Source organism: Cimex lectularius, unplaced genomic scaffold, assembly GCF_000648675.2.
Source record: "Cimex lectularius strain Harlan isolate CLEC.00 unplaced genomic scaffold, Clec_2.1 scaffold131, whole genome shotgun sequence".
NCBI lineage: Eukaryota > Metazoa > Arthropoda > Insecta > Hemiptera > Cimicidae > Cimex > Cimex lectularius.
The window spans coordinates 205709-220274 of record NW_019392685.1 but is presented as its reverse complement, the minus strand read 5'-3'; the positions used below and the strand labels follow the sequence as shown (position 1 = coordinate 220274).

Sequence of the window (14566 nt, the reverse complement as noted above, 5' to 3'; positions counted from 1 at the left end):
GAATAAATTTTCTCGTTAAACTCCTAAGATACAAATGCCCATTTAAACCCCTCTTTTATGGAAGAAATTATGGTTAACACCCATTTAATATAATTATGCGTATTTCCGCTTAATTAATGCGGAGTTTGATTAAATTTTGTTGAAAATTTCACGAGATAACAATGATAATTGTTCTGGTTAGGCCCCCTAATCGTCAAATTCATGCTTAAACTACTTTTTTATGGATTGCCTTCTATCGATTATGATAAAAATTAGGTGTTATACAAGGATAAAACGGTAAAATAATTATGTAGAATTTCAGCAAATCCAGGCGAACGTTTGGTCAGATATCGGGGAATAAATTCTAACTCTCAAAAAAAAATCTAACCTCTCCACAAAAAGAAGTAAATACCTTTTTTTATAGATTTCCTTTCACCGATTTTGGCCAAAACTTGGTGTTGTAGCAGAATATAATTAGTACATAACTGTATCGATTTTCATTAAATTTGGCTGAATAGTTCGCGAGATAACTGTTCTGTTTAAACTCCTAAGAGACAAATGTCAACATAAATCCCTTTTTATGGATTGTCTTCTACTGATTTTCGTAAAAAGCTAGACTTTATATCATGCTACAATTGATAAATAATTAGACAGTATTTTATAAAATTCTGTTGAGAGATACACGAGATATCTGGGAATAAAATGTTCTGGCCGCTCCACGAAGGGAAGAAATTCACGGTTAACCCCTTTTTTACAAATTTCCTTTTACCCTGTTGGACTAAAACTTGGCACTATCACAGACTACAATTTTTCACTTATTATGCAGAGTTTCATTAAATTTGGTTGAACATTTCGCGAGGTAACGGTGTACAAATGTTCTTGTTGGCCCCTATGAGACAAATTCAAGCTTAAGCCCCATTTGTGCAGATTGCCTCGCAACAATTTTGATAAAACATGGATTAGGCCAGAGTAAAATTAGTAAAAAAGTATGCAGAGTTACATCAAACTCTATTTGTTATCTGGTGGACATGTAGTTCGCGATATATCAGTCAATAAATGTGCCTGAGAGGAAAACTCATGCTTAAGCCTCTTTTTGCGGATTGTTTTCTACCGATTTTGATAAAAACTTGTTATTATACTAGGTTACAGTTGTTAAATAATTATGAACAGTTTCATAAAATTGAATTAAAGTTGGTGAGGTATCAGTGAATAAAATTCTGTTTGCACCCCTATGAGAATAAATTCATGTTTAGACCGTTTTTTATGGATTTCCTAACTAACTTTTATACAAATTGGCATTTAACCAGCGTAAAGTTATTAAATAATTATTCAGGGTTTCATCATATTCGCGTGAATAGTCGGTGGTTATCAGAGAAGAATTGATGTTTTAGCCCTTTTTTATGAGAGACTCTCGGCTCGAAGACCCCGTGGTCGTGGGTTCAATTCCCGCCGTCGCCTCTGGCTTTTTTTTCACGATACCCTTCCCCCCAAAACGAATAAGCATAACATATTGTCTGGCGTTGGCTAATATGAATGGATGAATGAATGAATGAATAAAGGCTTTATTTACACAAAGTATTTACATTAACTTTACTTTTCCAAAGAAAAAGCTAAATTGACAATGGCCTTAACCGTCTGTCGAGTTGCTTTATCAATTTTTGTATCTTTAGAATGAACTTCAAATTCACTAATTTCGTGGTCCGCTTGACCAATTAAATCATTACATTTAATTAAGGTTTTAAGTTGAGATGAAAAGAAGTTAATGGCACGAGCGGGATTCGAACCCACGACACACCCATTCATTGTCCATTGTCATTCCGTGGCCATTTCAATTGTCGTCGAGAATCCAAACCGATTACACGACATTTGAAAAATGGCAAAAAGGAGGGAAAACTCATAAGGTGGGGATGAGATGGGAAGTTGATGTCCGAGTGGATCGAGGTCACGATAGCTCAAGTGGTAGATCAGCGGCGTATCTAGCCGAAGATCGTGGGTTCGAATCCCGCTCGTGCCATTAACTTTTTTTCATCTCAACTAAAAACCTTAATTCATTGTTTAGAATGAACTTTGATTTTAAAAACTGAATTGGTCAACCAGGTATTTTCGGTACCGCAGGGCGTGAGTGAGCTACACCACAAGCTTCCTCCAGTTATCCCTTCCGTTGAAGATTGCAGACTTCTTCTACATCCAGCTTCAGTTTCCCAATGTACCTTTGGCGGAACTCTCTCAGAACGGAGCACACTCCCATGAAGTGGAGAGTGTCCTCCGGGACGTTGAGGTTACATAAGGAGCAAATGATGGCGCGGTCCTGTCTCCACGATGGGCAGTTCAGCTGAAGTAATTCACCCCTCCCCTCAAGACCAGAGACACCTCTGTCATATCAGAGCACTCCAAGTAGTTTCGCCCTAAGTGAAAATCCAGTCTTGCGTACAAGTTGTGCTGTAAGCTGTTTCTCGCGCGGGTTACCAGGTCTTTTCTTTTGCTCCCCTCCCATTTTTTTATCATGTCCAGTGGTATTAGAGGACTTCAGTTCTTCCCTACTTACTCCTACACCGTACAGCCTATCTAACTCTGACAGCTGCTTGTGCCATAATATGCCTTTATTTATTACTACGTCGGCCAAAAACTGCGTCAGTCTGTCAGTTGTGTGATTCAGTATTTTCCTTATATATTTCAAATGCAGGCTCAAAGTGTGACTGTAGAGTGGTGTGACCGGGCACTCAATATATAGGATGTAGTCTGAGTTGATGAAGTATTTCTGTACATTTTCTATTTCCTTCAGTTGGCTAATATGCACAGTACATAAAGCCATTAAAAAAAACTTTTTTTGATGGAATTCCTTTTACCCAGTTAGAAAAAAATTGGCATTATATCAGGTACAATTGTTGAATAATTATATGGAGTTTCATCATATTCAGTAGAATAATTGGTGAAATTTCGGGGAATAAATGTTCTGATAGCTCCACTAAGACAATAATCGTTCTTTTTATGGAATTTCTTTTACCGAAAAAAGACATAAATTCGGCATTTTACCAGTTGTTAAATACCTATGCAAAGTTTCATCAAATTCAGTTCAAAAGGTCGTGAAATATCAGAGTATATGTGGGCCGATGCAATGACACAGGAATTGTACAGACCCTAAGTTTACAATTTATATTTAATCATATTTAAATTACAACCAAATTGTGAACATAAAACAGAAAATAATTTTGTATACAGGTCTTAAACCCCCCTCAATCAGTATTAATCAGGCCTATTTAAAGTGAACAAGTACAGTGGATTAAATGAGGTTAGAGATGATTAGGCATCATCTGCATGTTCATACCATGGAGAAATCTCCCACGTTTGTTTGTATGTTTTGATCGTGAATCATGGCCGATGGCGAGGTGCCATAACGGTATGACGAAGGAATCATGAGGCGTCGAATCAGTGCGTCAGTGATGAAACCGATTTTCCCTCCGTGCCTTGTGCAACGCTAATTAAAAGGAAAAAACCAGCTAATTAAGTCTATTTTGAATAGCACGAAGTAGCTGAAAAGCCGGCTTTCACCCCAGGTCGAACGGGATTTTATCTTGGAGGTAAATTCCCAAGTTGTGCATAATAAAGTCTTGTGGATATTTGTTTTGTCAAAAATCCGGAATGTTTAGTGGACAATGTGCCAATTTCTACAGCTACAATCTTAGCCTAGGTTTTCTATATTATCTATATATCTTTCCCTCTCATTTTCTCTTACACAAGCTTTCGGTTATTCGCTTTCGCAATTTAAAAACGGCTGGCTCAATGTGAATAACGTGTATGCAGATAGGTTGCTATCGTGTTACGAAATGTGTTTTTTTTCTTTTTCCGTTGGATATTTTTATTGGGTGTAAATTGGGCGTTATTACATTTCACTTTCACGCTCCCGTATGGCATTTGCGTGTAGGCTGTCGCCCTGGACGAGTGGCGTCTCTCGCACAAGGTGTCCTTCCCTCGGGCCCTTCGTGACATAAGGGAGACTTGCAAAAGGCAAAAATACCACACACAAAAAATCACTCACGTCCAGACCAAAAAAAAACTCTCCTTCAATCTAGAAATCTCCTTTTCCTCCAAGGACGATGACTGGTCCAAAAGTGGATTTTGGCTAAAAGGTCAAGGCTCAACCTGAGCGGATAACAAAAAAACAAACAATACCTGCTCGTAAATGATGCTGCACCCTTAACGAAAATCATCAGAGAATCGTGAAGAAACCAAACAAAAATAAAAGTGACGACCGAGTTGGAACGTCGGACCTGAGTAGGCGGACATGTACTCAATGTTTATTTTCACCCCATGATAAAAAAACCTAGTGCGTACAACAACCTTTGTTAATAAATTTTAAAAAACAGCACCCTGTACATCCTTAAATCCATCCCACACAAGATTTAAGCCGTATAAACCGAGCCATCTTTTCTTCCATGGAGGCGGAAACTAAAAGTTTAACACAACAACAAAAGCCCATCTCTTGTACAATTCTCTTTTATATAAAAAGCTAAATATTCAAAATTTTCAGTGAATTTTATCATTTTTAAAATGGGAATGGTCTAACGTTCCTCTTGCTCTGATCATGAACCGGTCTGTGAATCACAGCATTGAACCGACTCGTTTATTACCTTCGACTGGAAAGGTTTATATTTTTATTAGCAAACCTTTTCGCTCAGCATTTTAGTTAGACGAGAAACCCGAGCTTGTTGAATTTTCAATTTTAACGATCTGTAAATAAACTTTACGTCCATCGAATACGTTGTCTGGTGAAAATTTGAGTTCACCATAGCGTTGTAAAAAGTGGACGTGGTTGAATTGTTAACTATGTCGAAGTAGGCGTGGCCTATAATCACGTGATGACAGAAATAGTAAAATTAATTGACTAATTATATCATAAAGTGGGCGTTGTTCTATTATGTCAAATGGGCGTGGCTAATCCAGTGTCTTGGTCTCCCTAATGAGTAATGACGACAAAGTTGTTGTTCAATTATATCAAATGGGCGTGGCTTATCCAGTGTCCTGGTCTCCTTAATGAGTAATGACGTTAAAGTTGGTATTGTTCAATTATATCAAATGGGCGTGGCTAATCCAGTGTCTTGGTCTCCCTAATGAGTAATGACGCCAGAGTTGGTGTTGTTCAATTATATCAAATGGGCGTGGCTTATCCAGTGTCTTTGTCTCCCTAATGAGTAATGACGTCAAAGTTGGTGTTGTTCATCTATATCAAATGGGCGTGGCTTATCCAGTGTCTTTGTCTCCCTAATGAGTAATGACGTCAAAGTTGGTGTTGTTCATTTATATCAAATGGGCGTGGCTAATCCAGTGTCTTGGTCTCCCTAATGAGTAATGACGTCAAAGTTAGTGTGGCTAAAATGGTCGGACCATTGTTCAATTACGTCTGAGTGGTCTTGGCGAAATCAGTTGGTTTATTGACATGTGCCGTCAAAGTGGACGTGTCTAAACCGTATTATCTACATCATAGTACTACATGGAATGGAAATAAAGCCAAGTTGGTTGACAATGGCATCAACATGAGGGTGGCTAAGTTGGATCTGATGACAGCGAATTGACCATGTTGGTTGGAGCATAGAATAATGATATAATTACCGTTTGGTCAAATGTCAAATGGCTTCATTTGTGAAAACTGTACAACTTATGTTCGTTAACACCCAGAAATATTGGTTGGCTAATTACTATACAAATATGGAACAATTTGGTGTGGCTAAGTCCGTTGAACTATCGTTAAATGGTGTTGATGGGTGTGCCGTTAAATTTTTGATCAAATTTTATGAAATTTGGCACGCCTATGTTTATTGGTCTTTTTCAAACGACGTCAGAGAATCGTGATTAAGTTGGTCCGTCTTCAGTCAAATGACTTCAAATAGGACTTGGCGAATTTGATTGGAATTCAATGACGACAAAGTAGGCGTGGCTAAGTTAGAGCATTGTACATGATATCTAAGTGGGCGTGGCTAAACCGGTTAGTCAATAGTCTAATGACATTTTTTAATTTATACAACGCTTTTGTTCATTAATGAATAATTCATCTAGTGAAATAATCCAAGAGGCAATTTCCTCAGTTCCTTCCCAGAAATGGTAGTTATGACTTTTTTGTTTATTTTATAGATTCTTCAAACGAGAACCTGAGCCCGCAGTTGCAGACGAGCCTGATCGAACGCCTCGGCCTCGGCGACGGGGAAATTAACCTGAAAGACACGATGCGGCTGCGACAAAGAGCTCCCAGGAAGCCGCTGAAGAAGGTGATGGAGGGGCCGAAGAGGTCGCAGAGCCCAGGACGTCCGAGAGAACCGCCTCCACCTCCTCCGCCTCCTCCTCCACCGCCGCCTCCGCCTCCTCCACCCCGGCACATATTCCCGTTCACCAAAGAGCAGATAGAAAAGCTGAACCACAACCGTCCCCCGGGTTTCATACCGACCAAAATACTTACACTCGAGGATCCACTCTATGAAAACGAAGAACCGGAGGTCGAAGAGCCGGCAGTCAAAGAAGTGGACGAAAAAGTGGAAAACAAGGCCAGCGAAATATTACCAGTCATGGAACTAGATTTAACCAAAGATGTAACTATTTATTTTATACACATTAATATAAAAGGACTCATTGATTTTTTCTTTTTCAAGGTCGGGGATACAAAGGTGAAACTAACGATACCAGCTGAAGACGACTACAAGGAAAACAAGACCGTCGTCTCTGTCGATCCTCCCAACGATTACACCAACATTTCAGTCACGACGGTGAACATATGTACGTATTTTGAAACTTTTAGCCGAAACATGAGACCTACTCTGGTCTGTTTTTGATTGAACGATGACCTAGAACGAACAATCCATCAAATATATTTTAAACATTGACTAATTGGGCCGGCGGTTCGAATTTTCTCCTTATGAGGTGGTGGGAAGGTACAAAGGTCATTGGATCATCCGTCAGACCCAAATTGGATTTGTGCGGTTTTTCACAGAACTTTCCCAAGACCACGCGTTTTATTTCAGCCGGTGTCATTAGGACGGGTCAGATTTCTCACATTCCCGCTCTGAGCCGTCCTATATTTCGTACCGGGTGTTTGTCTGTTCACATGTTTATTAAGAATTGATTCTGTTTTATTAACAGTTTTGCTTTTTTGATTGATTTCTTGATATGTAAAGTATTGATTTTGCTTATAATTTTATCGTTTTGTGTCAGGCGAGCCGATAATATCGTCCGGCAACAAGGTGACGATCAACATCAACGGCTGCGAGCCGGAGTACGTCAGCCAGGTGATAGTCGTCTCTGGAGCCGAAGAGACGAAGAAGAAGGCGGAGAAAGAGATGGAGGAGTTGGTCAGGAGCAACGTCGACCCGGTCGAAGCGGCCAGGAACAACCTCATCCCCCACATCTGCGGAAAAGACGGGAATGAAACGTCCGACGAGTCCTCGGACTCCTACAAGTCCGCCCTGGACTCCTTCCCGCCGTCCGAAGGCTCAGGTGGCTACGCCGAGAAGGACAAGATGGTGGACGAGGTGGAAGTGCGACTGGGAGTAGACTTCGGGACGGATTCGGACGAGTCCCACTACGAAACTATTAAGGACCCGATTTACGAGGAGATCTCTGACGAGCCGCCTCCACTCCCGACTTCGCCGCCGCCGCCCCTCTCCGACCGCATCCCGGACATTCTCATACCGGCCAGGTCGATATTCGAGGGGGCGACCAAATACGACATACTCAGCTACCTGGTCGGGGCGAAGAGACGGGGGATCGTGGAGGAGTGCGACAGTCCGGGACATTCGCGGATAAGCTCCCTCGATTTGAGCTCGGGGATGAGCCATCTCAGCGCGACGAGCGATTCGAGCGAGGACTCGTGCCTCGTCGTCCTACCCCCGGTGGACGTCTCGCCGATTGACGACAAGGTATCGACATCCCACCTTGTCCCCTTTCTCAATTTCGTTTCAACCGATATCCTTTCAGATCCGGAGGAGCTCGGCCGAAGTGGAGAGGAACGACTCCGGGGTCGGATCAGAGACCAGCAGGAGCAGGTGGCAGCATCTCAGCGGGCTTAGGGAAGACGCCCAGCACACCTGCGAAGACTGCGATCAACTGGTGGAAACGCAAGTTACCGAAAGGTCCGTACAACGCCCAAATCCCTCAACCATCTATTACTATTTGTTTTTATTTACAGCGGGGTGATGTTCGCACCTCTGGTCTGTCGAAAGTGCTCCAAGAGGAGGTCGGAGAGAAGAGAGATAATAACCGAGATCGTCGAAACTGAAGAGAAGTACGGTCGAGACCTGAGGATAATCCTGGAAGAGTTCTACAGGCCGATGCAGGTGGCCGGACTCCTGTCTCAGGACCAGCTCTCGGCCGTGTTCCTCAACACCCAGGAGCTGCTCGACCACTGTTCCGTCCTCGCCGAGAAACTCCGCGACGCCCTGGAAATCGCCGTCGAACAAGGCGACGAAGACCTTCTTACCGTGAACGTCGGCGCGCTTTTCCTCGAGGCTTCTCCCATGCTCCACGCCTTCGAAAGCTACTGCACTCGTCAGGTCCGCGTCGAATTATTTTATTTTATACAAATCTTCCACAAAATTTAATTTTTTTGTCAATTCTAGGGTACCGCTTCGATGCTCCTTACGAATCTTGAAAAAGAAAAGGAGCTCCTGAGGATATTCCTGAGAGTGTCGCAAATGGAAAATAGCGTCTTGAGACGGATGAACCTCAACTCCTTTCTCATGGTAAATTATTCCTAATTCAAATCAAATCGATGGAACCTTTAATTGAATAATTATTATCCATTCTTTTGCAGGTGCCTGTTCAGAGGATTACAAAGTATCCTCTTCTGCTCTCAAGGCTATACAAAGTGACTCCAGCCCATATAGTAGGAAAGGAAGCGATCAAAGAAGCCCAGCACAACATCGAACTTCACCTGGAACACATCAACTATGTGGGTCTTTTATTGATAACAACAAATTATTTCTTTAAAAAAAATATTACCTTGATAAGAAAAAAACAATCTTTTGAAGTCTTTTTTTACAGATACAGAGACTAGCGTTTTTAAATTTACAGACCTAGGAGAACCTGATGTCCAATCACTATTATTACAAACGAAGCAAAGCTTTTTTTTACATATATTTATTGAATTTATTATTTACTGTTATGTGAGTTAAGACAGACACGGGCCGACTATGACACATTTTTAACACTTTATTGTTTCACTTTTAATTATTTGCCCGTTTTTTCATTTTATCCTAGCTCGCCAAGGATATCAGTTCAAACAAGCTGTGGAGGAGGATATCCGTCACCAACGGCCGGAGGTACAGCTCGGAGATGGACATGGTCAACATTAAACTGAGAAAGGTGTGTTAAAAAGTCGATCAAATATTGAAGAATATCGGTTAAGCATCGTGGGGCGATATATTTGACAATATCGATTATCGAGATACTGTATACTGAAATCAAAGTTTAGGCCGGCTATAGCGTTACACAATATATACTGAAATATCGAAACTTGATCGATATAAAAAAGCAACGATTATGGGGACGTACAAGATATTGTTCGATTATCTAAGCTGAGCTATATCGATACTGGTTATATATTGTCAATCCGGTATTCGATTTATATCATCATTATCGATTCTCAATTTTGGCATTATCGTTAATATAATCTTAGGTCAGATATATCGATAGTGGATATATATAGATAATATCGATACATGATATATATCAAAATATCGAAAAATGAAAAATACGAAAAACATCAATTATCATATGGTAATTATCGATTATCTAAGCTTAGTTCGGCTATATCGATAATCAATATCTGTAGAAATATCGATACTTGAACGAAACGAAAACATCGATTACCGGGACTTATACTGACATTGTTCGATTATCAATGCACAATATCGATATTGGTTATATGTGAGAATATCAATATTGCCCAAGATGAAAAACTTATGAAGGAATTTATACTGACATTTTTCGATAATCAACCTTAGCTATATCGATACTGGTTATACAATGATAACATCGAAACTCAATATACAAATTAAAATTTCGAAACTTAAAAAATACAGACGTCGATTGTCGGGACTTAATACTGACATTATTCGATAGCCTATACTTAGCTGAATCGATACGAAAAACGTAGATTATCAGAACTTATACTGACATTGTTCAATAATTAAGCTTATCTTACTGCTTATATATTGAGAATATCGATATTCAATATATATATTCAAATAACGATACTTAATCGATACAAAAACATCGCTTATTGGGACGTATATTGACATTGTTCGATCCGCTGTATAGATACTGGTTATATATTGATAATTTCGATACTTAGTACGCATATTAAATGTCGATACTTGAAAAATATAAAAACGTCGATTGTCGGGACTTAATACTGGCATCGTTCGATAATCAAGCTTATCGTAGCTATATATACTGGTTATATGTTGAGAATATCGATATTCAATATATATATTCAAATAACGATACTTAATCGATACAAAAACATCGCTTATTGGGACGTATATTGACATTGTTCGATCATCTAAGCACAGCTCCGCTGTATAGATACTGGTTATATATTGATAAATCGATACTCAGTGTACATATTAAAATATCGATTCTTGAAAAATATAAAGACGTCGATTGTCGGGACTTAATACTGACATCGTTCGATAATCAAGCTTATCGTAGCTATATCTATAGAAGTTATATGTTGAGAATATCGATATTCAATGTTCATTGAAATATCAATATTTGATTGATTCGAAAACATCGATCATCGGGACGTATATTGACGTTGTTCGATCATCTAAGCACAGCCCCGCTATGGTTATATATACACTATACTGGCTATATATTGAGAATATCGATACTCAATATACATCTTAAAATATCGATACTTGAAAAATACAAAAACGTCGATTATCGGGACTTAATACTGACATCGTTTGATTGTCAAGCTTAGCGTAGCCTATATCTATACTGGTTATATACTGTTAATATCGATATTCAATATATATGAAATATCAATACTTGATCCATTCAAAAACATCGATTATCGGAACGTATATTGACATTGTTCGATCATCTAAGCACAGTTCCGCTGTATAGATACTCGTAATGTATTGATAATATCGATACTCAATATACATATTAAAATATCGATCCTGGAAAAATACAAAGACGTCGATTATCGGGACTTATACTGACATTGTTCGATAATCATGCTTAGCATATCCATACAACCAAGTTGATTACCTAATTGTAAGCCTAATCGTTTATATTTTGACATCGAATATCCATATTTTTTTTAAATCGATACGGGATGTATGAATATACGCGTATATTGATAATATTGATTATTGAGAGTAGACTGTCAGTATTGATAATGTTAACTTAGGCAGGCTATATCTATTCTTTTTATACACTAACAACTTGTATCCTTTTTTAAAGAAAGATAGTTCCTACTCACAGTAAGTTGTTTTCCAACGTTCCGGATTTCGAGCCCTTAGCTCATCATCAGCTTGAAGGAGTTCTACAACTACGTCTCTCGACATGAATTGCAAAAGTGTGCCAATTGCAATCCATATCGAGAGACGTGGTTGTAGAAATCCTTCAACCTGATGATGAGCTAAGGGCTCGAAATCCGGATTGTTGGAAAACATCTTACTGTGAGTAGGAACTATCTTTTTTTTAAAAAAGGATTGAACACCGCACTCACTCCATCATTCATCATTTCTACTAACAACTTCTAGTTATATTGTCAGTATTCGATATCGACATATTGTTATTTAACGTCATCTTTTGTACCTGGGTATCTTTATTCATGTTTTTTAAGGGATAAATAGAGCTTGTTTATTTTATGAGGCAACTAATGGACCAATTTGATTGTTTAGATCGCTGTTGACGTTTTGGAGTGGAATCACGACGAGGTGAGATTCGCTATGGAAGGAAAACTGCTTTTCACACAGCCGACGGAAGGGAACTGGAGGAAAAGAGCGACGATCAAACTTTCTCCTGTGAACGCGGTCCTCGTCACTCTGGGAAAAGTACTAAAATCTCTTAAGTTATCTTGGGAATTTGTTAATTTATTTGTTTTTTCCAGCCGAACGACGAGTACCAGCCGGACAGTGAGAAAGCTCTGGTGTTCCCGAGGCAGAACGGGATCAGGGAAGCTACTCTGATCATACTCAAAGAAAAAGCCGGGCGATACACCCTGCTCAGGGTATGCTTTTATATAAAAATTATTGTTTGTTTATTAATTCATTTCGAACCCCCAGGAGCCGCTGTTTCTCGACAAATGTATCATATGCACTGAAGTAGACATGGAGGACTTTTTCGAAGTACAGGAACTGCCGACGAAAGACACATATTTATTTAAAGTAACGGAATAAAACAATAATATTTTGTGTTTTCTCGCTCATTAATTGTTGGAATGATTAATTGTTAAATTTATTTTACGACAGGCCGAGGATGGCGAGTCGACCAGGCGGTGGTACAGGCAGATGCAGTACCACGCCCAGGGTCTTGGATCGTGGAGGAAAAGGAGGAAAGCCCTCGCTAACATAATGATCAACGGTATGCAAGTCAGGACTTGACCCTCGACGAAGACGAAAAACTCTGCTGTGATAATATTGAACAAAATATATAAAAAGGAGACAAAACACGTTGTAAATGGGAAAGTTCTGTACCTTGTAACAACGAAATTAATATTTTTTACAAAAGAAATAATATAAACTTCGATATATATATTGTAAATAAATTTCTATATATTCTATTATATATTATATATAATATTTTCAAAATTATATGATAAATTAACGAGAAAAAATTATAAATATTATTCATACGTCTACTTTTATTTTTCCCTTTTTTTCATTAATGCAAATACAACACACATACTGTCGATTGAGAATATACATTAAAAATATATATATATACATACACACACATATATACATGTATGTATATGTATATGTATCTGTATGTATCTATATGTGTGTGTGTATATATATATAAATAAATAAATTTTTAAAACGTGAGGTGAAAGAAATGTGAAGTGTTTTTCGCATCAATTACTTGACGTTAGCATAGATTATCGAACAATATCAGCATAATTCCCGATAATCGAGTTTTTCGTATCAATATAGTGACGTAAGCATAGATTATCGAACAATATCAGCATAATTCCCGATAATCGATGTTTTTCGTATCAACATAGTGACGTAAGCATAGATTATCGAACAATATCAGCATAAGTCCCGATAATCGATGTTTTTCGCATCAATACTTGACGTAAGCATAGATTATCGAACAATATCAGCATAAGTCCCGATAATCGATGTTTTTCGCATCAATACTTTACGTAAGCATAGATTATCGAACAAAATCAGCATAATTCCCGATAATCGATGTTTTTCGTATCAATATAGTGACGTAAGCATAGATTATCGAACAATATCAGCATAAGTCCCGATAATCGATGTTTTTCGCATCAATACTTGACGTAAGCATAGATTATCGAACAAAATCAGCATAATTCCCGATAATCGATGTTTTTCGTATCAATATAGTGACGTAAGCATAGATTATCGAACAATATCAGTATAAGTCCCGATAATCGATGTTTTTCGCATCAATATAGTGACGTAAGCATAGATTATCGAACAATATCAGCATAAGTCCCGATAATCGATGTTTTTCGCATCAATATAGTGACGTAAGCATAGATTATCGAACAAAATCAGCATAATTCCCGATAATCGATGTTTTTCGCATCAATATAGTGACGTAAGCATAGATTATCGAACAATATCAGCATAAGTCCCGATAATCGATGTTTTTCGCATCAATACTTGACGTAAGCATAGATTATCGAACAATATCAGCATAAGTCGCGATAATCGACGTTTTCGTATCATATAGTGACGTAAGCATAGATTATCGAACAATGACAGCATAAGTCCCGATAATCGATGTTTTTCGTATCAATATAGCCGACGTAAGCATAGATTATCGAACAATACAGGTGTAAGTGCCTATAATCGAGGTTTTTCTTATTGATTAAGTACCGATATTGTAATATATTTATACAACCAGTTTAGATTTAGACGTGTAATCAAACAATGTCAGTATAAGTCCCGATAATCTATGTTTTTCCTATGAATTCAGAAGAGGAGACAAATTTTTAAAATCATTCAAATTTTCTACGTGTCATTTCTGGTGTACTATCGGTTTTTTTCCCCTAAGGCAGGCCTCCAAAAAAATATAAAAAATGGTAGTGCTCGTACATTTTGTATAATTAATTAAATTATTTAATAACAATTTATAATTAACCATGTAAAACGAAGTGCCAACGGTCTTTTAAAAATTGTTTTTTTTGGAATGGAAAGCCCTGTAAATAGTAAAAATGTAACTATTAACATTTATAAGGTTTACAAAGCTCGATGTAATATACAATTAATTTAATAAAACATTTTCTACTTCTACTGGCACTTATTTAATTGATAACCAGTAAACAAATGTAAAGCCTAAAAAGATTTTAGAAAAGCACGTATTTTTTTATAAATATAAATTTTGAACC

The 14566-nt window shown here is 38.2% G+C and overlaps 1 protein-coding gene across 3 annotated transcripts in view; it reads left to right on the top strand.

Annotated features, from left to right (window-relative positions):
- LOC106663114 overlaps positions 1–12744 on the top strand; it is a 137439-nt gene extending 124695 nt beyond the window's left edge. For all 3 annotated transcript variants that reach the window (XM_014387696.2, XM_014387694.2, XM_014387695.2), the window contains 12 exons: positions 6106–6557; positions 6618–6741; positions 7177–7880; positions 7939–8093; positions 8150–8513; positions 8580–8702; positions 8774–8911; positions 9220–9324; positions 11880–12032; positions 12089–12208; positions 12264–12365; positions 12450–12744. In XM_014387696.2, coding sequence (XP_014243182.1) covers positions 6106–6557; positions 6618–6741; positions 7177–7880; positions 7939–8093; positions 8150–8513; positions 8580–8702; positions 8774–8911; positions 9220–9324; positions 11880–12032; positions 12089–12208; positions 12264–12365; positions 12450–12581 — 2672 coding nt within the window. In that variant the 3' untranslated portion in view covers positions 12582–12744. The remainder of the gene's footprint in view (positions 1–6105; positions 6558–6617; positions 6742–7176; positions 7881–7938; positions 8094–8149; positions 8514–8579; positions 8703–8773; positions 8912–9219; positions 9325–11879; positions 12033–12088; positions 12209–12263; positions 12366–12449) is intronic.
- The last annotated feature ends 1822 nt before the right edge of the window (positions 12745–14566 follow it).